Here is a 26,414-nt window from a genome sequence, read left to right on the forward strand (position 1 = left end):
CATAATGACATTCTACTTACTTCATCGTCTCAATTTAACGTGATGGATTATGGAGCCGTTGGAGATGGTGTACAAGACGATAGTCCCGTAAATTTCTATTCAAACTTTTTTTATTCAATTATAGCACTTACGTCATATATATATTCACGAACCAAATTATTGTGGTAATATATGATGGAAATTTCAAATTTAGTTGTTAGTTATGAATAATTATTTGACACGCAATAGTATAACAAGTTACTGCTTCAATTTGTTTAACCAAATAAAAATGGAGTTAATTGATTGTCTTAGTTTTACACATTTTTATTTTTGTACCAATGGAGTCTTGGCCTACTGGTTAAGACTGCGGGTCTGTGTACAATAGGTCTCAAGTTCGAATCCCTCACCCCCGTTTATAATTTATACTTCGTATTACTTATATGTCTCATTCACACCCCCCACAAACACACAAAAACATTTTTATTTTTGTAATAAAATAGAGGTCAAAGATTTGCAAATGCCACAAATATAGCAAGTATATTTGACGTGAATATTTCTTTTTGTTATGCATGTTACAACTTCTAAAGGCGTTTTCAAAAGCATGGGCAGATGTATGTGCTGCTACAGGTGACACTCCTACACTAACGATACCAACAGGGAAAACATTCCTATTAACTCCAATTGCTTTCAAAGGTCCCTGCAAATCAAGCAGCATTCACGTTGAGGTTACAATTCTTTCTACACTCCTATATAATGTTGTAATATACTAATACATATGGTGTGTTACGGAGTACTCTGTATATTTTAGTTAAGAATATACCGTGCTAATTAAGCTAATTGACATCTATAATGACAGATCCAAGGAAAATTGGTGGCACCCGACAACCGCGATACATGGAAAAAGTGTGAAGCAAACTGTTGGATAGTTTTTGCAAGTATTGAGAACCTAATTGTAGAAGGATCAGGAGAGATCAATGGCACAGGCTCAATTTGGTGGCAAAATAATGACCCAACAAACGATGATAACTATGTTGATACTGTATGTTTTAATTTCAATTAAGTATATTTCACTAATTACGGAGTAATTAATCAATTAATCTCAAACGTTTACTAATGCTTAATTGTATTTACAGGCCATGGGAGATTTGTGTGTCGAACCCAAGGCTTTATGTTTGGCAAATTGCAATGGTCTTGAATTAAAAGGACTAACTCATGTAGACAGTCCCAAATGTCATATATCAATTAGTGGTTGTAATAATTCAATTATCTCTAATCTTCATATTTTGGCTCCTGAAAACAGCCCCAATACTGATGGTATTGATATTGTTTCTTCATCTCATCTTCATATAAGTGATTCCATTATCCAAACAGGTAATTAACTTTTTCTAACTTGATCAATCATTTTTATATGATCTCATACAACATACTCATTATATATTTATAACTTTAACTAATTTTGCTAATATACATATTGAACTTTGTTTATAATTAATTAGGTGATGATTGTATAGCAATAGGATCAGAGACATCATGGATTAACATAACCGGGATCACTTGTGGACCAGGCCACGGTATAAGGTTTGTAAATCTTTATTACTCTAGCAATTACTTAGGTACATTAATATATAATTACCATATGGATTATAAACACGACATGTCTTGTCGTACAGCATTGGAAGTTTGGGAAAGGACGGCGAAATTGCTAGAGTAGAAGAAATTCATGTAAGAAATTGCACTTTTAATGGAAGTTTAAACGGCGCGAGAATCAAGACATGGCAGGGAGGAAAGGGTTATGCAAGAAACATAATATTTGAAGAAATCCCTTTGATAGAGGTTGGAAACCCGATAATAATTGACCAATATTACTGCAATGGAGATCATACAAAATGTGCAACGTCAGCAGAGGTAACAAATTTAAATAGTGAGACTTAACAATTTACATATTTAACATTTAACTATAATAAAATAAATTAATAATGTTTAATTTGTTTATAATTAATAAAAGAAATCGGCTGTGGCGGTAACGGGTGTAAGCTATAGAGGATTTCATGGAACATCAACAACAGCGGCAGCAATAAGTTTAAATTGCAGCAACACAGTTGCTTGCACAGGAATCGTGATGGAGTCCATCGATATTAAATCTTCAAATGGTTCAAATGATACTTTTGCCTTTTGCATTAATGCTCATGGAAAACAATCAGGTGTTTCACCTCAAGTTCCTTGCCTAACTCCATGAGTTCTCAAATTCCTCAGCTCGTTATTTCTAGTTTAGCCTAAAATTTTAAAAAAAAATCTTCAATTGTTAGTACCAATTTTTAGAGATTAGGCTTAATCAAATGTGCCTTTGATCTCTTTATTTTTGTATTAAGGTACCCGGTTAAATTTTATTGGCATCTTATCACCTGACTATTAAAAAGTTGGTAATGATAAGGGTGTTCAACCATAGTGCATTTATTTGGATTGTATCGTTTGACTTGAGAATCATACGGAGTACTTAAGTTTATTGCATAACAGCATGTACTGACTCATGATCTGCAATTGGCAAGTTATACCATTTAACTGGTCTGATATGGTTGTGCTACACATGATCGGATATGTATGAAATTAATTCGTATATACTTGCATTCAATAAGAAAAACCCCCAAAACAAAATGTAACAAAATTCAAATGTCCTGAACAAAATAATACTCCTATATACAGTTAGATGACACATACTCGAACCAAACCTTAACCATTATATTTCATTAGCTATCTTGGCCCTGAGAGCTGTACAGCTGACGGTCCAGACGAACACCCACTCCCGGTACCTGTCAAAGTGTACAAGTTTGGAGAAAACCCAGTACCTGTTAACGAAGATGTTGGAGGATGAGGAACAGGGCAAATTCCTTCAAGCATTTGGACAACTGTAGTCATAGGTGGTCTCATTGACATATCTTCTTGTATACACCATAATGCAACCTTGATCGCGGTTCCAACACTCTTTTCATTAGGCTCATATTCAAGGCTCGAATCCAGGATTTCCCTTAGATTTCCTTCCTCCATCATCTTCAAAGCATAGGCTGGAAAATGTGATTTTTCAGAAGGAAGTGAAGGATCATAGTTCTTCCTTCCTCCAATGATCTCAAGCAACACCAATCCATAGCTATAAACATCACTCTTCTCTGAAATTGCATAGTTTGTTATCCATTCGGGCGCAAGATACCCTCGTGTGCCTCGAAGAATGGTGAAGACATGGCTTTGTTCCCTTGTCATCAACTTAGCTAACCCGAAATCTGATACTTTCGCCACAAAGTGTTGATCAAGAAGAACATTCTCAGGCTTTATGTCACAATGAACAATCTTCACTTGACAATCCTCATGAAGATATGCTAGCCCTTTAGCAGTACCAACTGCAATATTGAACCTTTTTAACCAATCCAACACAAAATCATTATCTTGATTTCTCTTAAATATCCATTTGTCTAAAGAACCGTTTTCCATCAACTCATAAGCTAGAAGGCGGTGGCTCCCTTCTGTACAGAACCCCTTTAGTTTGACTAAATGTATGTGATGGATGCTGCCTATGGTGCTAACTTCAGCTCGGAACTCCTTTACTCCTTGACCAACCCCTTCAAGTTTCTTCACAGCAAATATAGTTCCATCAGGTAGTTTGCCTTGGTAAACTGACCCGAACCCGCCTTGTCCAAGTTTCAGAGAGAAATTGCTGGTTGCTTCCTGAAGAAACTTGTAGCTGTATCTAACTGGCATCCCTGACAGTGTCCCAAAGAAACTATCATCTTCTGAAGTTTCAACAAGAAGAGATTCAATCACTTTAGCTTTTCTCATCAGATATCTGTATCCTCCACAAACCACACCCACAACGATCATAGTCAGGAATACAATTGTAATGATTATACCCAAGTGCTTACTATGGTTTCGGCTACTTCCTTCTCCAACAACTGTATTCTTCGATACTTTAACATAGACGGAGTATTTGGAGGATGGATCAGAGATAAAACTTCCAATCCAGTCAAAGAGAAAGCAATGGTGCAATGTTTTATCAAAGATCAAACCAAGGCAAGTGCAATTAGAAGCACAAGAAGCCTGACAAACATCCAAATTAGTTTTCATGGATGGCTGAGTAAACTCAAGAGCAAAGTAACTGATCCCATCTCCAACATTAACTAAATCAAAACTCTCATCTGGATTTCCACATGGATGATCAGACATGGCAGCATTACAAGACCGAGAGTAGGCTAGACCTGAAGGACATCGGCACCTGTTACCGGAACAAGCAAGATACTTCCCACAAGCCTCGGGTGTTCCACATTGATCACTTGGTATTCTCAGTGGGGAATTTGAACCAACCCTTGATGGTCCATTTCCGAGGGTGTACAAGGCTAAAAATCCATCATTCCGAAGTACTGCAACCCAAGTCAGATTCCTAGCATTATGATTGGAGGAGAGAACAATTTGACATAACAAAACCTTGTTCTGATCATAAAACTTCCATGAATTTGACTCAATCCTAGCTGAATTAACAACCCCACCATCCTTGTTAATGATCTTTCTTCTCTCCTTTCTCATAGACCAATATGTCTGAGGTGTATTGTAACCAGAAGAAAGAATCATATCACCTGACTTGATGTCAAGCACATATGTTAAGTTACTCTTAGTAAGATCAGGAATACTTGAAAGTTGCATCCCTTGTACAAAATCCTGATTCGAAAGAAGGGTATTTGTAGGATACTTAAAACTCTCCCAAATTATGGTACTATTATCACTCCCAAACAACACCAAGTTCCCTGAATCCTGTAATTCAATTACAGAAACCGGTTTCCCACCAGTATCCGGTTTCCATACCGCCTTCCCTCTGCTTAAGAGGGACACACTACCATCAGCACCAAACACAAAATTATCAGAATTTGCAACCGGAGAAGCTGTATTAGCAGTCCACACAACAGTGGAGCTGTCGCGGTGAATGATCACCAATAAGAACAAGGTGGCATCTTTAGTGGGTTTGAATCCAAATGCAAATGCAGAATCATTTGACAAAAGAAACAATCCATTGTTATCAATATGACTCATTTCAGAGGCTTGAAACTCTGGAAGTATGATGCCAGTATATTGAGTAGAAGCAATACAAGGTTGGAATAATGCTAGGAGAACTAGAAAACATGCAGGGTATTTCAACTGAATGCAACCCCAGTTTCCCATAGCTGAATAGAAATTTATGAATTGAGAATTTTAATCATGAAATAAACAAGAAGATTGACTTACCTAAATTGGGTAATCTGATCAGGAAATTGTACAAGGACATGATCAAATAAAACAAAAAAAGAATGGAGAGCTTAACTTTTATCCAAAGAGTTTTTGTATTTTGGGCAACAGCAATATGAAAACCAGAAAAATTGGATAAGCAAAAATAAAATAAATATTGAGGCATGAATGGTACTCCGTAATTGAATGGGTGCACTCAGTTTAGTCAGAGAGAAAATCTGGACATTTAACAACTAACAACCCCACAAAGTTGAAGTCTTTATGTTGTTGAACACAAGTCAAAGATAGAAATTGAAGTGCAAGTAGCCAAAATAGAAACACCATCGACAAGCTAAGTAGTGCATCCTCCATTTCCCATTATATAATTATCTATCCATTTAACTCTTCATTTTTTTATATTATCCAAAGTTAGTCACACAACTAGGAGATTTGCTCTTGGGTATGGGCGTTAAGGCTTGTATCTGTACATTATAAATTCTTAAGTTATTATTCATACGAGCTCAACGTAGTAACGGTACGTTGTCCGTTAAAGAGTTACTCCGTAGGATACAAGAGTGGCGTAGCTAGGATTTTTGTAATAAGGGGGTCAGATCTTACAATATGTATGTACATTTGTACTACCGTTATGCACGTATAATCTCCAAAACTAAAACAAACAAATATTAGATGAGTGTGACTAGTCTTTCTTTGAAAAATAAACAAAAAGGTGTGTAAAACTAAAACACACCATTTGTACAGTTCTAGATAAATGGTCATACCAGTAAATAAAAAAAAGCGAAATAAATGTTCACACCAGATGAAAAGACAAACAATATTCAAAAGTGCAACATACAGGAGTTGAACTTGAGAGTTGAAAGCAAAAGTGAAGATTTATCCACCCACCCGAACCAACTCCGCTACAACAAAACTAGAACATATTACTCCGTACTTGTACTTAGGTCTACCGTGCATCCTGTCACATTTTCTCCTTACATATGAAGAAAAAATGTGATAGAGACTACCCATAGGCAAAAAAATATTTTTGGATGCACAGTGCACCCGAGTGTACCTAATAATTTTCACAACAAAACAATTGATAAAATATGAAACTTTTAATAAATAACTTAAACCAGGGGGAGACATGACCCACCCCAAACCTGTTCTTTTGGTTGAATTTCAGGAAATTTAATTTAGATTATTATCGTTGCTACTTTTTTGTTGTTATTATTTAATACTATTATTAATATATTATTTTTATACCATTATTATTTATTTATTTACTTACTTATTTATGATCATCATGTTTATTATTTATAATTTATACTAATAATCTGTTATTAATTTTCTATTATTGTAGTGTTGTTAATAATTGTCTATTATTATGTACTTCATCCCTGAGTTTTAGGTGATAATTGGATGTATGATTATCAATTGTTATTTTATTGAAAAAGTAGATGTATAAGAGTTAGTCGGATATTTTTTTTAATTGAATGATAAAGGGTGTGGGGACCAAAAAAAATTGTGGAAAGATAGAGATAATATAATAATGTGGGGGTAATTCCTAATTTCTAATCTGGGATGGTCGAAAAAAATAAAAGTATAACAACTAATCTATGACGGATAGAGTATTATTTATTTCAATTTAGTTCAGCACAACTCTAAAAATCAGGTCTTAGTTGATTAGCGCAAATTTGATGGTGCAGGCGTGCGCACCGTGCTCTAGGTGCACCGGAAACAAAACGACATAAAAAACACATAAAACGCGCGTGTTTCATTAAATCCCGGGAACAAAAGAACATTTTCCTTGAACAAAAGAACAATACCCTTGAACAAAAGAACATTAAAGGCTCGATCTGTTCTTTTCAGCTCTGTATTTCGCGTTTTTTATTCGATTTGCTTTTTTCTTGCGATATATATTCTGCTAGATTTTATGTTTTGAACTCAAATTGTGAAGAGGAGAGAGAAAGTATGAACTAGGTTTTCTAAAATGGTTCTTAGAGATATAAAGTGGTGAAAATTCCCAAAATTTCGATGATTTTTCTGCTTCAACATCAAATTAAATCGATTCTTCTTCTTCAAATCTGAATTCTGCAGCTGATAATCAGATTTTGGGAGGTAATTTTTCAATTTTGAAATAATAAATTCTAAGTTTTGATGATTTTGATTTTGTAATAACTGTGTGTTTGATTATTTTCATTGTTTTGATGATTTTGTTTTTGTAACAATCGAGTTTTGATGATTTTAATGAATCAAATTATGTAACAACACGCTGATTTCGTTGAAATCGCTGATTTTGAAGATTTGGATTATATAATTACGATTTTTTTCCAGAAAAGAACAGTTTTACGTATTAAAAGAACATATGCTCGTATTAAAAGAACAGTTTCTTTATGCTCGTATTAAAAGAACAGTTTCATTATAGTAGAAAAGTAGACCATTTGCGTTTCATAATTTGTTCTTTCATTCTATTGTGTTCTTCTTTTTTATTATTTTCAATTTCATTTGCGTTTCATAACTTGTTCTTTTTATTTTATTGTGTTATTTTTCTTCTTACTTTTTATTTATCCTTTGTTCTTTTGGTTACGTTCTTTTTCTTGGTTTTATACATGTTAACCTATTATTTTTCAGATATTATGAATAATGTGCTTGATAATTCATAACAGAATGATGAAAATGATGAAAATGATGATTCCGAATCATATATTATTGTTGGACAAGGTACTTGACTTGTTCTTTTAGTCTCTCTATTTGTTCTTTTAGTCTTTTCATTTGTTCTTTTTATAATATTCTGTTAAAAGAACAAAATAAAAACACGTGCATAGTTCTCATTATGCACTCTTTAAGAATTTTTCCTTTCTCCTTCTCAGTTATTCTTTGATTCTACTTTCTATTTTTTTTTCATTTTCTATTTTTCAGCAACTATATATATATAATAATTGTACTTATGAATCATAACCATTAGTCATTTTATAAATACATTTTAGAGAGAGAAAGAGGAGAGGATTTATATTCTCTCAACATAAGAGAGATTTTTTGAGAGAGAAAGAGTGAGATGGTGAGTGAAAGAGTAAAAAATATATTTTCTCCTTATTCTCTCTCTAAAATTCCTTCTGAATGTTTCTCCTTGGTTGAAAAATGAGTCAATTAAGAAAAACACTAGTTCAATTTGGCTAGTTTTCGAAGCAAGAGAATATCTGCAGAGGGTGATATTTTCCGAGGATTGAGATCAGTTTTTGAAGATTTATTAAAAGATATTGATGCTCCTGATAAATGTTGATCAAGTGTTTAAGGTACGTTTCCTTGTTCTTTCCTCTAATGTTCTTTTAAAATTGTAATGTTCTTTTCACAACTTTACTTTTACTGTGGCATCAACATAGTTTGTTCTTTTAAATCAACATAGTTTGTTCTTTTATATCAACGTACATAGATTGTTAAAAAAGGAACATATAATGGTTTGAAAGAACACATAACACTTAAAAAAGAACATAGTCTGATTCGTGGTAAAAGAACAAAAATATTTTTAAAAAAAATATAGATTTAGTTTTAAGTGCATCAAAAAATCGTCGTTTCGTCTTTTTTTAATTAGAACATGAAATCGTTTGAATAGAACAAATAACACTTAATAAAAGAACATAGATCTGATGCGTTGGATAAGAACAAAAATACATTTAAATAAAAATATAGATCTAGTTTTAAGTGCATCAAAATATCGTCGTTTTTGTCTTTTTAATTAGAACACTAAGTGGTTTGAAAAGAACAAATACAACTAATAAAAGAACATAGATTTGTTGTTCTTTTCGTCCCTTTCATTCTGTTCTTTTGTTTGATAAGGAAAAAAAATGCATGTTGTTCTTTTTCATGTGTTTTGTTCTCTTGTTCTTTTTTTGTTGTCTTTTTCTTAAATTTTTTTGAGTTTTTGTTATTTTATTTTTCTTTTGATTTTATTCTTTGTGTTTTCTAAAAAAGTTGTTCTTTTTTTAATTATTTTGTGTTCTTTTTTTAATTATTTTGTGTTCTTTTTAACTTTTTAATTTTTTTACTGAAGAGGAATACAAGGCAATAAAAAAGGGTAGTCCAAAATTTTAAGTTAATCAAGGTCAATGATTGCTAATGTCTCCTAGAAATCTAGAAATTAGAATCCACACCATAAGATCGATGATTGCTAATGTCTACTAGAACCCACATCATAGTACTATGACATAATGACAAATTTGAAAGTATGGTTTTGAGAAATACTCCGCATAAATAATTTCAGTACGATAACTTAGAAATAAATTACTCCGTACCAAGTATAAACAACTTGAAGCAACCATCCTCCTAATGTCACTAACAGTGTGTGCAAATTCATCTCTGGTTAGGGGTCCTTGTATTATAGATCTAAGTGAACCTTTTTCTGTCCAATTATCTAACCAAAGGTTGATCTGGGTTCCATCCCCTATACACCAAGCAGTAAGGTCCTTGTACATGTTCCACCCCTTTCCAACATTTTGCCAAATATGAGACCCTTTTGAGAAAGGGGCAGGGTAAGGTCTATTATCAACATACTTTTCCTTGATTAGGCTACTGGCTAGGTTTTTCCCTGTGTTAAATTTCCAGCAGAGTTTAGTCATTAGCACTTTATTCATCATTACAGCTGATCTAACACTAAGCCCTCCTACTTCTAATGGTCCACAGGCCTTGAGCCAAGCTACAAGGTGGGTTTTCTTTTTCTGGGGTTCTGAATCCCATAGAAAATTAGCACAAGCTTGGTCAATAGTCTGGAGGGTTTTCTTTGGTAAGTACAGAATTTGCATAGAGTAATTTGCTATGGTGGTCAAGGTGGACTTTATAAGTACTAACCTACCAGCTTTGCTGAGGCATTTAGCCTTCCAGGAGGCCAGTTTGTTTTTAATTTTCCTGCAAATGTCTAAGGTTTGGTTCTTGGTTGGCCTTTTGTCTGTCAAGGGGAACCCTAGGTATGTTCCTAAATCAGGGCTTGGTTGTACCTCTAGAGTGTTACAGAATAGATCTTTCTGGTTTTGGGGGGTGTGTTTGGAAAAATAGATCTTGCTCTTAGAGTTATTCATTTTTTGGCCAGAGCAGTCCCAGAAGTTCCTAAGGACCTCCTTCATGCCACTGAGAGTTTTGGCAGAAGTATCTCCAAACAGACGCAGATCATCTGCAAACATCAAATGGGTGATGGGGATGCCATTTCTCTTCAAGTAGAAGGGTTTCCAGTTTTCCTTAGAGGCAGCCTCACTAATCATATCAGCTAAGTACTCCATGCAAATAATGAAAACATATGGGGATATTGGATCTCCTTGTCTGATTCCTCTAGTGGTTTTAAAGGAGGGGGAGGGCTTTCCATTTACAATGATAGATGTTGCAGGAGAGGCAATGCAATTAAGAATGAGGTCTGTGGAATTTCTATCAAAGCCTTTCCTTGCTAAACAAAACCTAATGAAGTTCCACTCCAGCCTATCATAAGCTTTTTCAAGATCTATCTTAAGAGCAAACCACCCAGACTTCCCTTTTTTGGTTTTCATGGAGTGTAAAATTTCAGAAGCTGCAATGTAATTAACTTCACAGCCCCTTCCAGGTAGGAAACTATTCTGATTTGGGGAGATGATGTCCTTCAAAAGAGGTCTGATTCTGTTGACTAATATTTTTGACACTATTTTATAGCTGGCATTACACAGGCTTATGGGCCTAAATTGCTTTATGGTCTCTGGTAGAGCAGTCTTGGGTATAATGCAGATAGTGGTATCATTAATGGACTGGGGAAAGGTTTTGGTCTGCAGTACATTATCCACATACTTATATAGGTCTTTCCACAAAACACCTCAGTGTTGTTGGTAGAAGTGGGCATGAAAGCCATCTATACCTGGGGCCTTAAGGGGACCTAGGTCAAACACAGCTCTCCCAACTTCTTCAATATTGGTGGCATGGTCAATACTGATTTCATTGGAGTAATGGTGGTTTTCACAGGGGGGGATGGTCTGTTCAGAGGTGAAGAGGGTGGTAAAGTAGCTGACAATATGGGGCACTAGATCTTTCCCTTGGATATCCTGACCCACTTCTGACCTAAGGCTAGTGATTTTATTCCTTCTTCTTCTTATGATGACAGACTTCTGGAAATAGCTAGTGTTTTTGTCCCCATTTTCAATCCAACTAGTTCTAGCCCTAGCCATCCAGAAGGCTTCCTCTTGCTCATAAATGAGACCTAGCTCATTAGAGAGGTCCTCATTTAAGTCCAAGAGGTGCTTATTGGTTGGCTTGTGTTCTAGAGCTCGTTGGATACCCATGATTCTAGCACACAAGACTTTCCTTTTTTTGAAAATATTTCCTATATTGTCCTTAACCCAAGAAGACATGGTTTTGGAGATATTATTGAGTTTACTAACCAAGTCAAAATTATCAGCATTTAGGTTTTCATCCACCATGGTTGAGAAACCTGGTTCAGCATACCATAAAGGTTCCATTTTGAAAACATTTTGGTGACCATGATTTTGCAAACCAGTATTTTCCGTTATTAGCTTAATTGGATTATGGTCAGAAGCTTCTCTAGGCAATGTAATTACAGTAGAGTTAGGAAACAGACTAAGCCAGTGCATATTTACCCAAGCCCTATCAAGTCTTTGGTAAATGGGTTTATCTTTCTGTTTATTAAACCAAGTAAATTAAACCTGCTACCCACACAGCCAGCATCAACTAGCCCACATTCATTCATGGCATCAGAATATCTATCTGCCCTATGTTGTTTGATCAAATTGCCCCCCAGTTTCTCTGATTGACAAGTGACTTCATTAAAATCTCCCATTACTACCCAAGGAACTGTTATTTGTTTAGACATGTCTATTAGGTCATGCCAAGTTTCTAATCTACTTTTGTACTTGGTACTAGCATACACAGCAGATAAGCAAAAACTAAAAGGGGGGGAAGTGTTTACCTCCACAATACCATGAATAGTATGCAGATCCCTTCCAATCATCTGAAAGTTGATGAAGTCAGGGTTCCACATAACTATGATCCCACCAGCGAGGCCATAGGGTTCAGCTAGCACATACTTTTCAAAGGGAGTTTTCTTCATGATTCTTGCAGTGTTTTTGGGGCTGGTTTTGGTTTCAGTTAGTATTAGGATTTGGGGAAGGTGCTCTTTAAAGAGATGGCGGATATTGGATTGGAATCCCCGGCGGGCAATTCCTCTGCAGTTCCAAGCAACTATTATCATGGGATCAGGTGTTTTCCGAGTTCTGGAGAACTCCTTGAACTTCCTGTTGGTCAGAGGGTCTATCTTGTGTATGAACTCGTTGTTCCTCCTGCTCCATAGGGTCTCCTTCCTTGCCATGAATTCCAGTTCCATCTCGCAGTCCCCTTCTTCCACCTCCTTCACTATTATCACTTTGATTTCCACTTGGTTGAACTTCTCCGTTGTCGCAAGTACCATCAGTGCATTTGTTGTCTCCCCAAAGGTTCCCTTGATCGGGTTCCTTGCTGACAACGGCCAAGTCCTCCTGACTTGAGGTAGCACTGGGATTGGGTCGCACATAAATTCCAGCTCTGGTGGTACTATGAACTGCCCCTTCTGTGCCTCCTTGCTTAGCATCCACCAGCGCAGAAATTTCTCCAAAACAGGGGAAAGGGCTTTGATTGTTTTGAGATCCGGCAGATGGACAGGTATCATCATACCTCCTTTTTTTGGCGACATTTCCATATCCTGGTATGGGAAATCTAGCCAGTGTGGTTCCAGCATGAATTGACGTATCGCCGAAGGGCTGACATCTATCCATTGTGATGAGAGTTTGAGGGTGAACCTCATGTTGTTGATATGGAATTCCGGGAAAGTCGGGATCGGTGGTTCCTTGCAGACATAGTGGGTTAGAGAAAGATCTATGGTGGGTTCGATGATTGGAAATGGGTACTCCAGTGGGAGAGGCTGGAAGGGAAGAAGGAATTTGGGGTTTGGTGTGGTTCGGCGCTTGAAGTAACTGTGGATGTATGGTGGTGGCTTGGTGGAGTCTGTTTCCTCCTCCGACTCGCTTCCAAGATCGAACATTTCCGTGTCCACTTCGCTCGACATTCTTGCTGGGTTGAGGGTGTTTTGAGTGGTTTTTTGTTTCAGCGGGAGGAGTTGTGTTTCTGGTAGGGGAGATAGTGGGGTTGATGGGTTTGGGGGCATTTACCTCATTAGGTTTTACTGTTGAGGAGAAGGTGAAAAGTTGCGATCGAGCGGCTGTGGTTTGCTGGGGAGGGGGGAATAGATGGACGGTTTGGATTGTCTTTGAAGGGTGGCTTTTGATTGGTTTAGGTGGCGGTGGGTTGATATTGGGAGTTGAGGTATTAATGCTAGCCGTTTGGGTTTTTTGTGTTTCAATGGTGTTTGGGTCCATTTCACAACTGGGCTTTTTGATTTGGGCTTTGGTGAGATCCTTCTTCCTCAACTGGGCTGACAGTTTGCTAGTAACATTTTGAACTAAAATTGTGTACCTCCCTGTTGGAGCATTTGGTTTTTTCTTTTGTCCGTTGTGGTTTTGTCTTTTCCCTCCTTTTTCTCCAACATTGCCTTCTGCAGCAATCTTCTGCTCAGCTTTCTTGTTTCTTGGAGCCTTTTGCCTTTCACCTTTCTTACTTCCCGCTGTCGCCTTTTTTGAAACATGGATCCAAGGGCCTTCCCCTTCTTCCTCTCTATCAACCCTTTCTGCTTGTGACACGTCTTGCCCTAAATTTTTGTCCTCATCGGCATCCCCTGTACTCCCGCCGTTCTTGGTTATCTCCATGTTTGTTCTTTTCTGGGGGCACCTTTCTTCTCCATGGCCAATGGAGCTGCATTGGTGGCAAAATTTAGGTGTGTCTTCGTACTGTATGGTTTGTTTAAACGCTCCTAACCATACGGCTTCCTTCCTCTGTTTTGCCAAGTCTAGCAAAATCTGAATTCTGGCAAACCTTACCCTGTTTTGCTCAATTGCATTCATGTCTGTTTTGATGAAGGCCCCAATTTCATTCGCAATTCGGTGCAGGATTGGTTTGGTGTGGAATTCTATTGGTAATTCCGGTAGCGAGACCCAAACTGGGGCTTTTGAAATAATCGCTTCCGATGGTTTAAAGCCTGGTGTCCAAGGTTGGACAAGGAGCATATGGCCTGCAACAAACCACGGTCCCTTCGAGAGTATACCTTCTCTTGCCTCCTCCGAGGGTATGGTGACATTGTAAAACCCTTTCCCTAGTGCTATGAATTGCAGGGGTGGGGTGATTTTCCAGATTCTTTGAAGGGATGACTTCAAATAATCAATTGAGAATGACTTCCCTATTGCCTTCACAATGAGGGAGCTTACCCATTTCTCCGAGATTCTTGACGCATCTTCCTGGTTTAAGCTGATGAATGCTTCTGTGCTCTCATCATAGTTGGGTGGAGGGGTGGTGGAGACAATGTTCATTAGTTGGTTGGAGTTGATGGCCGGTTGGGTGTGCTGCTGGTTTTTGTTTTGTAGCATTTCTGCATAGGTTGGTTTGTGGGTTTGGGATTGGGGTTGGTTTTGGGGTTGGATTTGGTCAGGGTGGGGATGGTGGTCGATGGTGGTTGAGTAGTGTGCTAGCTGAACCTGTGCTTCCTTGGCGGGATCCGGTGGCTGTGGTGGGGGCTCTCTCTCTCTCTCGCTCTCTCGCTCTCTCGCTCTCTCTCTAGCATTTTTTAATCCCAGTGCCACATGTAGGGCTCATTTAGAGTGTTGATACCCTACCCACTGACTTAATCCAATGGATTCAAGCCATTCCCATCCCTCAGTTTGGTGAGGATGCCCCCTTCTGCTCTCTATCAAAAGGGCTCCACTTTGACTCAAAAACAGCTTACAACACCATTTGGAACACCCACTTCCCTGACACAGACTCAAGTGATAAATGGAGTTGCATTTGGAAAGCTAGATGCCCCCCTAAACTGAAAATATTCCTTTGGCTTATTCTTTGGGGAAGACTCCCAACTGCATCCCACCTATCCAGTAGACAGATTATCCCTAATGGAAATTTCCAGTTTTGTCCTAATACCCAGGAAGACATGGTACACTTGTTTTTAAACTGCCCTAGAGCTACTGAATTTTGGAGTAATATTGAGTTTCAACCCAAGTATAACCATCTCCACTCTGATGTTGAAAATTGGTTCCTAGATAACTTGAATGATACTGGGCTATCCCAGGTTTTGAACACTACAAACCAAACAGTTTTCATCTTTTGCCTTTGGAGAATATGGAATAGAAGGAACTTATGGATTTTTCAAAAAGAAAACAAAAGTATTCAGTCTTGGTGTCACCAAACTCTATGGTTAGCAAAAGAGCATGGAAATATAGAGAGTAAAGGAACACAACAGATTAAGCCAGTGCATTTGGATCCCCCTAGTCCTTCAAATTACTTTGTTAAATGCGATGCATCTTTCTGTTCCTCCACTCTCCTTGCCTCCTATGCAGCAATTTGCAGGAATGAAGATCACACATTCATGGCTGGAATAGCTGGAACCTTCACCAGTACCTCAGCTGCTGCTGCAGAAACTCAATCTATCCTTATAGCTAGCTCATGGGTCATCATCAAAGCATGGCAGAATGTGACTATATTTACAGATTGCAAATCAGCAGCAGAACACCTAAACAATGACAACCCTCCAATTTCTTGGTTGTCTAACCTATATGCTAAATGCAGGGAGTTGCAAAGAACCCATGGGAGCCTCTGGGTGAAATTCAGAAGAAGGGAGCATATCATGGAAGCAGACTACGTGGCAAGGAAGGCCAAGGACAGGCTGAGTCTGTTGGATCAAGGCAGTGATTTAGAACCCCCCCTGTTTAACTACTGATATCTCAACAAACAATGACACTAATTTTTTGGGAGCATGTTTGCTTCAAAGTAATTGGGCGATATGTGCCTGTATTTTGACCTCCACACGGAGTGGAGTTAGCTGAAAACTTATTATGTATGTGCACTCTAATATTTAAGTAATCAAGTAACTCATTTTTCACCAAAAAAAAAAAACCACCTTTGGCAATTGCTAGTTTGCTACGAGAAGGCACATCATGATATTCACTATCAATGACGAAATACGAGTAATAAGAAACTAAAATTCCTCAATCCTTATCTATGTAACAACTCACAACTCACAACTCAAAAATATAATGTTTCATACATGAATATATTATTAGTGTACCAAAATTTCAATGTCCTCAACTAAATTATGTACAAGAAGATACAAATAAGAAATATGATCCCAATATAGGAAGAACTGAATAAGCTATCTTGGCCCTGAAAGCCGGACAGCCGACTGGTAAGCTACGCTGTTACAATCCCAATCTGACGGTGCAGATGAACTCCCAGTCCCGGTGCCGTCATTGCTAGATAACTGAAAGAAGCTTGAAAATAGCCTTGCACCTGACAGGGATGATGTTGGAGGCATAGGAACAGGAGATATCCCTTCAAGCATTTGAACAACTTTACTCATTGGTGGTCTCATTGACATGTCTTCTTGTATACACCATAATGCTATCTTAATCGCGGTTCCAACACTCTCTTTATCAGGCCCATATTTCATACCTGAATCAAGGATTTCTAATAGTTTCCCTTCCTCCATCATCTTGAATGCATAAGCTGGCAAGTGGGATTTTTCAGAAGGAAGTGATGGATCATAGCTTTTCCTTCCTCCAATAATCTCAAGCAATACCATTCCATAGCTGTAAACATCACTCTTCTCTGAGATTGCGTAGTTTGTTATCCATTCGGGCGCAAGATACCCTCGTGTGCCTCGAAGTGTGGTGAAGACATGGCTTTGCTCTCTTGTCATCAACTTAGCTAACCCGAAATCTGATACTTTCGCTTCAAAGTGTTCATCGAGGAGAACGTTTTCTGGCTTTATATCACAATGGACAATCTTCACTTCACAATCCTCATGAAGATATGCTAGTCCTTTTGCAGTACCAACAGCAATGTTAAACCTAGTTGGCCAATCCAACAAACAATCATTATCCTTATCTCTCTTAAATATCCATTTTTCTAAAGAATTGTTTTCCATGAATTCATAAGCTAGAAGGCGGTGGCTCCCTTCAGTACAGAACCCTTTCAGTTTAACCAAATGATTGTGGTGAATGCTTCCTATGATGCTAACTTCAGCTCGAAACTCCTTTTTCCCTTGACCAACCCCTTCAAGTTTCTTCACAGCAAGAAGACTTCCATCTCGAAGCTTCCCTTTGTAAACTGACCCGAATCCTCCTTGCCCGAGCTTTACTTGCCAGTTGTCGGTGGCCTCGAGAAGAGCCTGGTAGCTAAATCTGACTGGCATCCCTGATAAGGACCCAAGGAAATTATCCTCTTCCGAGAATTCCTGAGGGCTTCCCGGTGGCACTTCCTTCTTTTTCGTGTAATACCTGTATCCTACATATACCATACTCGCAACAATCACTGCAGTCAGGATTACTATTGTGATCACAATTGGCAAGTGCTTATTATTGCTTCCTCCGCTACCTCCTCCTCCAACACCTTCTTGCTTAGAAACTTTAACATAGACAGAGTAATTGGAGGTTGTATCAGAAATAAAACTCCCAATCTTGTCAAAAAGATAGCAATTGCGCGAGCTGTCCTCATAGAACAAACCAAGGCATGTGCAATTACCAGTACATGAACCCTGGCAGGAAACCAAATCAGTTTTCATGGATGGTTGAGCAAACTCAAGAGCAAAGTAGCTGAACCCATCCCCAAGAGTAACAAGCTCAACACTGTCATCATTCGAGTTCCCACACTGATCAGAAATCCCGGGTTTACAATTTCGTGAGAGTAATGCTGTTGGACACTGACACCGGTTACTAGAACATGCGTAATATGCTTCGCAAGGCTCAGGCAATCCACATTGATCAATCGGCATTTTCATCTGAGAACCCTTTCCAATGCTTTGGAAAACCAAAAACCCATCACTCCCTAACACTGCAATCCAAGTCGAATTCTTAGAATTGGAATTAGTATTAGGGACCAAGAATTGCAATAGGAAGGTCTTGCTATCATCATAAAACTTCCATGAATTCGATTCAATCCTAGCTGAACTAACCACCCCACCATCCTTATTAATGATCTTTCTAGTATCCTTTTTCATTGACCAATAAGTCTGAGGTGTCTTATACCCAGCAGAAAGAACCATATCACCAGACTTGATTTCAAGCACATATGTCAAGTTATCCTTGTTAGGATTACTTGAAAGCTTCATCCCTTCCTCAAAATTTTGATTTGATAGAAGGGTATCAGTAGGATGCCTAAAACTCTCCCAAACTATGGTACTATTATCACTCCCAAACAACACTAAGTTCCCTGAATCCTGCAGTTCAATTGCAGAAACCGGTTTCCCACCAGTATCCGCCTTCCAAACCGCCTTCCCTCCGCTTAAGAGGGACACACTACCATCAGTATCAAACACAAAATTATCAGAATTTGAAACTGGGGTGGCTCTGTTAGCAGTCCACACAATTGTGGAGCTCTCTTGGTGAAAGATGACCAACAGGAACAGGGTTACATCATCGTCAGTTGGTTTGAACCCAAATGCAAAAGTTGAATCATTTGATAAGAGAAAATACCCATTATTATCAATGAAACCCATTTGAGAGGCTTGAAACCCTTGACTCCCTACAGGTATGCTGCTACTTCTTTGAATACTAGCAAAACAAGATTGGCCTAATGCTAGGAGAAATAGCAAAAATAGAGGGTATTTCAAGTGAAGAAAACCCCAATTTCCCATAACTAACTTTATAAAACAAAATTATTGCACAATATTCAAGAATTTGCACTAAGATTGTCTAATAAGCTCCAAAATAACAATTTTCTAACCCAGGAAGATTGAATTATTAAAACTAATTATCTTGGACTAACTAAACATAAAACTATTAGAATTATATATGCTAAAAACAAAACAAAATTGGGAATTTTGATTAAAAAAATCAAATGGGTATTACCAAAGGTTTAATCCCAAAAGGACGGGGTTGGGCAAAAATGAAAGGAACAAAATCAGGAGAAGAGAAAGAGTACCTATTCTGCCATGGCATAGGTAGTAAATGCAAGCAGCTGAAAGACAAGTCCAACTGGCTTAAGTTTGTGGATCATAAGAGAGAGAAAGTAAAGACAAGTGGGATTTGCTCACATGGGACACCTTCCTCTTTCATTAATATTGTTGAAAACGTAATTTATATTTATAGACTCCCCTGTTTTACTCTGTTTTCTTTCTATAACAAAGAAAGATCTCAATTTGGTATACAAATTAAAATAAAATAACGAGTATTGTGCAACATAGGATTTCTGTGTTGTTATGAGGGTGACATTTGCATAATTTTGGATAGGATGATTATTTATTAATTATGATATAATATAAAGTTTTACTACCACTGAAATTGAGGGTAATGATATTATTATAAAGTATTTTTTGATAACTTTAGGAGAAGGGTAAGCAAGATTTTCAATGAGGTTTGATGAGGGTAGATAGGAGTTCGTCTGGAAGAGTAAATAGTGGAATTATAAAAATTAAAAGTGGGTGATTTATTTAATGAGAAAGTTGGAAGAAAGTGATAGAGATTTCAATTTGTTTTGCAACCAATTTTTATGCTTTACACACCACCTTATACGCAGGAAGTTATAGGACTTACAGCTCACAGGTACTGTTTTGTTTCAAATTATTGAATTATCCCATACTTGGTCTATTGGTAAAGGTTTGATCCGGTCGTTGTGGGATGAAACTCCACTGAAAATTTTAGGATGTGATTTCCTTAACCGTTTTCTCCTAACACCACTAAATTAAACCGGATTAATAGTGTGACGTTATGTCTCATTTACGGAGTAATATTATTTTACCATATTAAAAATAAAATATAAAAAAAAACAGTTTCTTTTGGATTTTGGAAGAGCCAAAGGATTTGTCCTTTATCTTGCTTGTTTGATCAAAATCAAAACTGCTCTTTTGTTTTTACTGGTAAGAGACATTTATTTCTGTGTTTCTTGTAATTCAAACATTACTGCTAAAAGGTGTACCATAACATGAGTCATGAACATGATACATAGAGTTCGTATAAGTTGGACACATGATCCTATCATGAAACCCCCTTGAAAATCAAACGTTCAAATTAGGCCCCCCAGAAAAATACTTGTATGATATTGTTCCAAAATTTCTCATTGCTTTAACCACTGATAAATTCAAGAAATAAGGGACTAAAATGAATTCTGATACTTTTATACTTCATCCGTTCCGGATTTATCGCACCATATCTTTTTTTAGGAAATTTCACAAATATTGCACCATTTCCTTTTTGGGAAATTATTTTCCTTGTAAATTGACTACTTTGCCCCCATTCACTTGCATTGTACTTTCTAATTTATCTTTAAACAACTAATCATATGGGTAGTGAAGTAATTTCACCCCTCATTTCCCACTACAAAAAATCTGCCCAAAATGTATATGGTGTGATAAATCCGGAACAGAGGAAGTATAATTAATTAAGTCCAGGTGAGTGAAAAGCATGTGAATAAAACACTTTTTAGTCACATTGGTTACTGTCATGAGAACTAAATCAGACTAAGGGAGTAGTTATTTTGAGTTTTGTTTACATAACTTGTTAAACTCTGATCCCTATGAGGTGGAACTAGTGCTCCATTGTAGGTTACGATTACAAGTCCAAGTTTGTATTATCCACTAATGTTGATAAGAATGTTGTTCAAGCGCATTACAAACAGTGACGAAGCCAGGAAGTTTTGTTGAAGATGGGAGTCGAACCTTGTATCTAGGGGTTCAAATAGGCTCCTTTGACCACTGGAGCATAGGGAAATTTATAGTTTATACTTACAGTTGTTAATACATATGGCTTATTTTTTTGATCTTAGGGGGGCCGGTCTCCGCCTCTGATTACAGACTGTAATATACAGAGCTCAACTAGGCCTTTGATCGACAGTTTTATTTTATGACATTTTGTAATTTCTTTCCTGATTGTTTACCTAGCTTATGTCCAAAAAAATAAATATGTTTGTTGTTTATTTGTAATATTATTTGTATCGATGAGGAGGGCACTAGAATTATAAAAGGAGATTTCCACTAAGGTCTGAACTAAAATCAATTGGCTATATTTTGAATTCATAATATATAATTAGTGATTTAGGTTGACTTAGATAAGATCCATATGAACGTAGCACACACTACATGCACTAGCTTAGCAGTGAGATTCTTCTAGGAATATTGTTAGAAATATTCCTGAATCGATAATGCCCATAATATGTACGGTAATTTACATTAGTGGAGTATTTGATATTGATATTGCATATGCGCCACGTTGCAATGTTGCATACTGCATGGAATGTCACAAATTTTTCAAAAGGGAATCATTTCGCTGGATTTTACATTTCAAATCGTCAACACAAATCCGAAGTACTCCTATAGTCCGTCCTATGTCCTAATTTCTAATGATTTGTAAATTATGTTAATTGTCATGATCTAATCATAACTCAAATTTCATACGGAGATTCAAATGAAACCTTGCAACATAATATGGAGTTTGAACGTACAAATGCAAACAGTCGATCTCCATTGTTACATTCTTACATCCACTATATTTTTCATTTTTCGAGGTATCAATGTAACGTTATGATAATACTACCTCCGTTTCAAGTGATCTTTATATTTTTCGTTTTATTACGTGTTTGATTCTTAATTTTGGTTGATGACAAAGCAAACTTCCCGGTGTTGGTTTATTATGGTTGTTGTTTAGGCCTCGAATTCCTATGATGGATGATACTAAGCTAGGGAGTTCCAGAGCTGGACAAGCTAAGTACGGAGACAAATGCTCAAAGTCATTCAATCAATATTAATCAGTAGGCATAAACCTCATGAACATAACAGAGTTATGGGGTGCAAGAGTGCAAAGCAAATATGGGATCTCCATCAAGTAATTAATACATGAAGGAACTAATGAGGTTAAGCGTTTATAGATTTATTAATGTATAAATATAAACGCTTTGAAATGCAACCAACAGAAACTATCCAGGAAATGTTTACTCGTTTCACTATCATAACACTACAAGAAATTGTACTATTAACGACGGGAAATCCCGTCGCGAAAGGCCAATAATCGTTGATTAACGACGGGATTTCCTGTCGCGAACCCGTCATAAAAGAGGGCCGTCGTTAATAGAAATCCCGTCGTAAATTCGTCGTAAACCCGTCGTAAAAGACATTTGCGACGGTTATTCCCGTCATTGTTTGGTTGTTAGCCCCGTCGCAAAAGGCTTTTGCGACGGAATTTTTGACCCGTCGTAATTAGGTTGTCGTTAATGATACAAATTCTTGTAGTGTAACAAATGAACTAGTTTCTCTTGAAACATTGTTAGGAAAATTCTAAAATGTATGCCTCAAGATGATAAATGGAGAACCAATGTTACAACATTGTTTGATACCAAGGATTTCACCAATTTTAACATATAACAGCTGGCAGGATCCCTGATGACCCATCAGCTACACCTAGAAGCAGTTGTTCCTAAGAATTTCAAGAACTGAGACCTAACTCTAAATTACTAGCCTACCCTCCTTGAGAGTAATTAATAATCTCCATCTTGACCAACTGGTCCAACTTAATTTGAGCATCACCCTAACTACCCACGTATACCGCCCCCTAATTGGCTTCAGCAACCCAACTTGTGGATATGTACGGAGTAGTATCTACTCGTAGTCAAATGTCATAATGAAAAATTTCCATTTCTTTTTTCTAGAAGATTTCACCGAGCATGCAAGATTTCAAGGGGCATTGTTGCAACTTGTGTTGTGGGGTTGACTTGAACGACGACTAGAGAATGAAATGTCCTACACCACGTAAATTTAATACTCTCGTAAATGTAAAAGGTGCCAATAATCTCAACTAATATCATGTTATTATCAACAAAACTAATACGACTATGAAATTATCACGTTAGACTTGTCTAACTGATTGATATTCCTAATATATATATGTACTGTGCACACCACTTAATTTCAACCATGCCCAACTTTTGTGGGGCAAAGGCTGCTTCTTTTCGTTTCAACCCTTCTATGACCTTTCTTGGTATACCAGTGACCAGTGTAGTGTAGAGGTTGTTTTTTCGCATATCTGATATCACATATCAACTAAAAGACAATAGCTAAAAGATACTCCCTCCGTCCCGGAATACTCGACCCGGTTTGACCGGCACAGAGTTTAAGGGACTTGAATTGACTTATTTAATTTAATAGGTAGTAGTTGATAGTGGGGTATTATTTTAATGTAGTTAGTGAGAAATGTGTAAAGGGGTGGGGTTGGGAGAGTAGGGGTTGAATTTTTAATTATTTTTTGTATGGAGTAGGGGGTAGGTGGGTTAATAGGGGTGGAGTGAGAAATAATATATATTGTTAGAATATTTCCATTTTTAGAAACAGGTCAAGTATTAAGGGACGACCCGATAAGGAAAACAGGTCAAGTATTCCGGGACGGAGGGAGTATAAAAGAAAGTACCATTCATGTTAAAAAAAAGTATCATTCTGTAAAAAAAAGTATCATTCTGTAAAAAAAAAAGTACCATTTTTGTTTTAAAAAGTACCATTTAATTTCTTTTTTGTTCTTTTTCCTATTTTGTCTTTTGTTCGGATATGTATTTGCCTATACATATCTGATATGCGCAAATACTTCCTCGTGTAGTGTAAGGGTCACTATCTGTATTTATACCATATTACCATTAGTTACAATACTCACATGGTCACCACCCTACTACTACGAAGAAATTAGTACAAGACGAATTGAATGTGCGCCCAATTAATTCAATATGCGCGTGTTTTCTACTTACGCATTTTATCCTTACTTTTATGTAACATGAGTAACTCATTAAATGCCTGGAAGGTCACTCATTGACTATTAGCCAAAATATAATCCAAGCAAATAAAATCGCTTCAACAAGGCCAACAACTTGATCTATTCAATCGAAATCTTATGAACTAATGAGCCCGCCTTCACGTGATTTCACGCCTCATCAGTCATTCCCCTTTACAGTAGGGTAATAATTAAAACAACGCAATGTGACTTTCAAATTAAATCCGATCCTTTTATATTCGATAAAAACTTAAAATTTCTAACTTATCAATAAAGTTGAAATCTTTTCACGATTTCTAACACTTTACATACTTCTATATTGTGCATAATTTCAATGCTGATGCGAGCATTGCACCCACAAGGAGAGTAGGGGACTTATAAGTTATAATTGTAGGAAATAAGACTGTAAAATCCGAAAATGTTAATAAAATGTGGGCCGAATATTTGATGTAAATAAAGCTGTGACGTGTTACGAAACACTGTCTTAGAAGCAAAATTCGCCCCGACTATGGTACAATCGGAAAAGGCGTTGCCCCCCAAGATTTTACACAGCGTCTCTCCAAAATGTGCACTCAACTAAGGAGAAACATGAAACTCACAATAATGCTCAGAATAGGAGTAGAGAGAGTTTGATTTTCGGTGTACTTTCAAAACTGATCCCCAAACTGATTATAAAGCCACTAAGATTTTGTAACCGAAAATTAACATTTAATTGGGTAATTAAAGCACCTGTAACCGCTGATCAGAATTGATCATGTAATAAAACTTTTGATAACTGAAAATCAGAATTGATTTGAGTAATTAAAACGGAAGCGAAAATCAAGGGACGTAATAAATACGACCGTTACGATTGTGGAGTGAGCTACGTAACTGACCGGCCTCATAAAGACTGGACCGTCAGCTACGACTTGGCCCAAAAAGGAGGCCCCACCACACCGCGCACGTGCCACGAACACGAACCGAACCGGCCGGACGGGCGGCGGCGGCGCGCGTGGGGATTCCCCCTTCTAGCCCACAACACTTGGGGAAGTACTTCAAAGTATAAACATTACTTCCCTATATTTAAACAAAGGGAAAAGCTTGTTTTCTTTCCATGTGGGACAAAGTCACAATATGGTAATACTCTTTCTTTGCATTATTTCCAACAATCCCCCACAAATGCAAAGACCCATTGAAAAACAAGAAGAAGAATTCTGAGCATTTTTATGGAAGGTTTGATACTTAAATGTTGGTGTCTTTCGATTGAACCAACACATAGTGAAGATTAGGCAATCCCTTTATTGAGAAAGTGAACAAATCTGGAACTATCCCAACCAAGAAATAAAACCCAATAACACATACCATACCTTAGATTATTATGAGTTCCGCGATAGACAATCAACAACGGCCATTATACTTGGGATGCTTATGAGTGCTCTAGAAAAACTAGCCCAAGTTTTTCATAGAAGGTGGCCAAACCTTCACACTCAAGTAGGTGATTTCATCAAGTCTATCACATAGACCACCCATATCCTGGGATATGAAATCATTAAGAGCTATTGCTCAACCTCTCAATACACATACGGTGAACTCATCAAGTCCTTCTCATTAGGACCACCCAGATTCTGGGATATGAGTTTCATTGAAAGCTACAAAGCTTAACCTTATGATAAATATGTACAAGTCATAGGAATGGGAAGTGTACAAGAATGAGTCTTTCCATGGCTTCGTTAGACCACAAGAAACCTTGTGTGAACAAGGTCGGGTGTCCACCATGAATTTCTCAACTAACGGGCTTAAGCCCCATTCCCCTCGACGTATCAAGGACTAATCTTCTATTTAGTCCCTTGGTTAAAGGATCTGCTATATTCCTCTCAGATCTCACAAATTTCATAGTAATTACACCACTCTCTATTAGTGTTCTCACAGATTCATGCCTCACATGAATATGTCTCTTTTTGCCATTATAAGCGCTGTTTTTAGCAACACAAATAGCAGCTTGAGAATCACAATGTAGAGATACAGGTGGAGCAGGACGCCCCCACAATGAAATATCGGCCAATAAATTTCTCAACCACTCCGCCTCTTGCCCGGCCAAGTCCAATGCAATAAATTCGGACTCCATAGTTGACCGGGCAATACAAGTCTGTTTAGAAGACTTCCAAGAGATAGCTGCTCCACATAAAGTAAAAACATATCCACTAGTGGAACTTACCTCATCATTATCAGATACCCAGTTTGCATCACAATAACCTTCTAAAACAGCAGGAAATCCAACATAATGCAAACCCCAATCCATCGTGCCCCTAAGGTACTTTAACAACCTCCTAAGAGCATTCCAATGGTCTCTACCGGGGTTATGGGTATATCGACTAAGTCTACTAA

General features: G+C 37.4%; 4 protein-coding genes across 4 annotated transcripts; 1 reads left to right on the forward strand and 3 right to left on the reverse strand.

The window, feature by feature from the left end:
- The first annotated feature begins 1,115 nt into the window (after nucleotides 1-1,115).
- On the forward strand, nucleotides 1,116-2,215 carry LOC110786751 (probable polygalacturonase At3g15720). Its single transcript, XM_021991327.2, has 4 exons — nucleotides 1,116-1,350; nucleotides 1,476-1,557; nucleotides 1,650-1,884; nucleotides 1,985-2,215. Exons 1-4 carry the CDS (start codon nucleotides 1,116-1,118, stop codon nucleotides 2,213-2,215), a joined length of 783 nt encoding a protein of 260 aa, XP_021847019.2.
- Nucleotides 2,216-2,519: 304 nt separating this feature from the next.
- On the reverse strand, nucleotides 2,520-5,485 carry LOC110786766 (G-type lectin S-receptor-like serine/threonine-protein kinase SD2-5). Its single transcript, XM_021991341.2, has one exon. It carries the CDS (start codon nucleotides 5,173-5,175, stop codon nucleotides 2,728-2,730), a length of 2,448 nt encoding a protein of 815 aa, XP_021847033.1. The 5' UTR covers nucleotides 5,176-5,485; the 3' UTR covers nucleotides 2,520-2,727.
- A 3,894-nt stretch (nucleotides 5,486-9,379) lies between these two features.
- On the reverse strand, nucleotides 9,380-12,427 carry LOC130465600 (uncharacterized). The gene is made up of 4 exons (XM_056834425.1): nucleotides 11,883-12,427; nucleotides 11,112-11,760; nucleotides 9,504-10,991; nucleotides 9,380-9,409 (listed from the first exon to the last, which is right to left on the reverse strand). The coding sequence occupies exons 1-4, from the start codon at nucleotides 12,425-12,427 to the stop codon at nucleotides 9,380-9,382; spliced, it is 2,712 nt and encodes a 903-aa protein (XP_056690403.1).
- A 3,904-nt stretch (nucleotides 12,428-16,331) lies between these two features.
- On the reverse strand, nucleotides 16,332-19,500 carry LOC110786767 (G-type lectin S-receptor-like serine/threonine-protein kinase SD2-5). The gene has a single exon (XM_021991342.2). The coding sequence runs from the start codon at nucleotides 18,941-18,943 to the stop codon at nucleotides 16,463-16,465; it is 2,481 nt and encodes an 826-aa protein (XP_021847034.1). The 5' UTR covers nucleotides 18,944-19,500; the 3' UTR covers nucleotides 16,332-16,462.
- Nucleotides 19,501-26,414: the final 6,914 nt, after the last annotated feature.

The sequence above is a fragment of the Spinacia oleracea genome, chromosome 1, assembly GCF_020520425.1.
Source record: "Spinacia oleracea cultivar Varoflay chromosome 1, BTI_SOV_V1, whole genome shotgun sequence".
In the NCBI taxonomy this organism is placed as follows: Eukaryota; Viridiplantae; Streptophyta; class Magnoliopsida; order Caryophyllales; family Amaranthaceae; genus Spinacia; species Spinacia oleracea.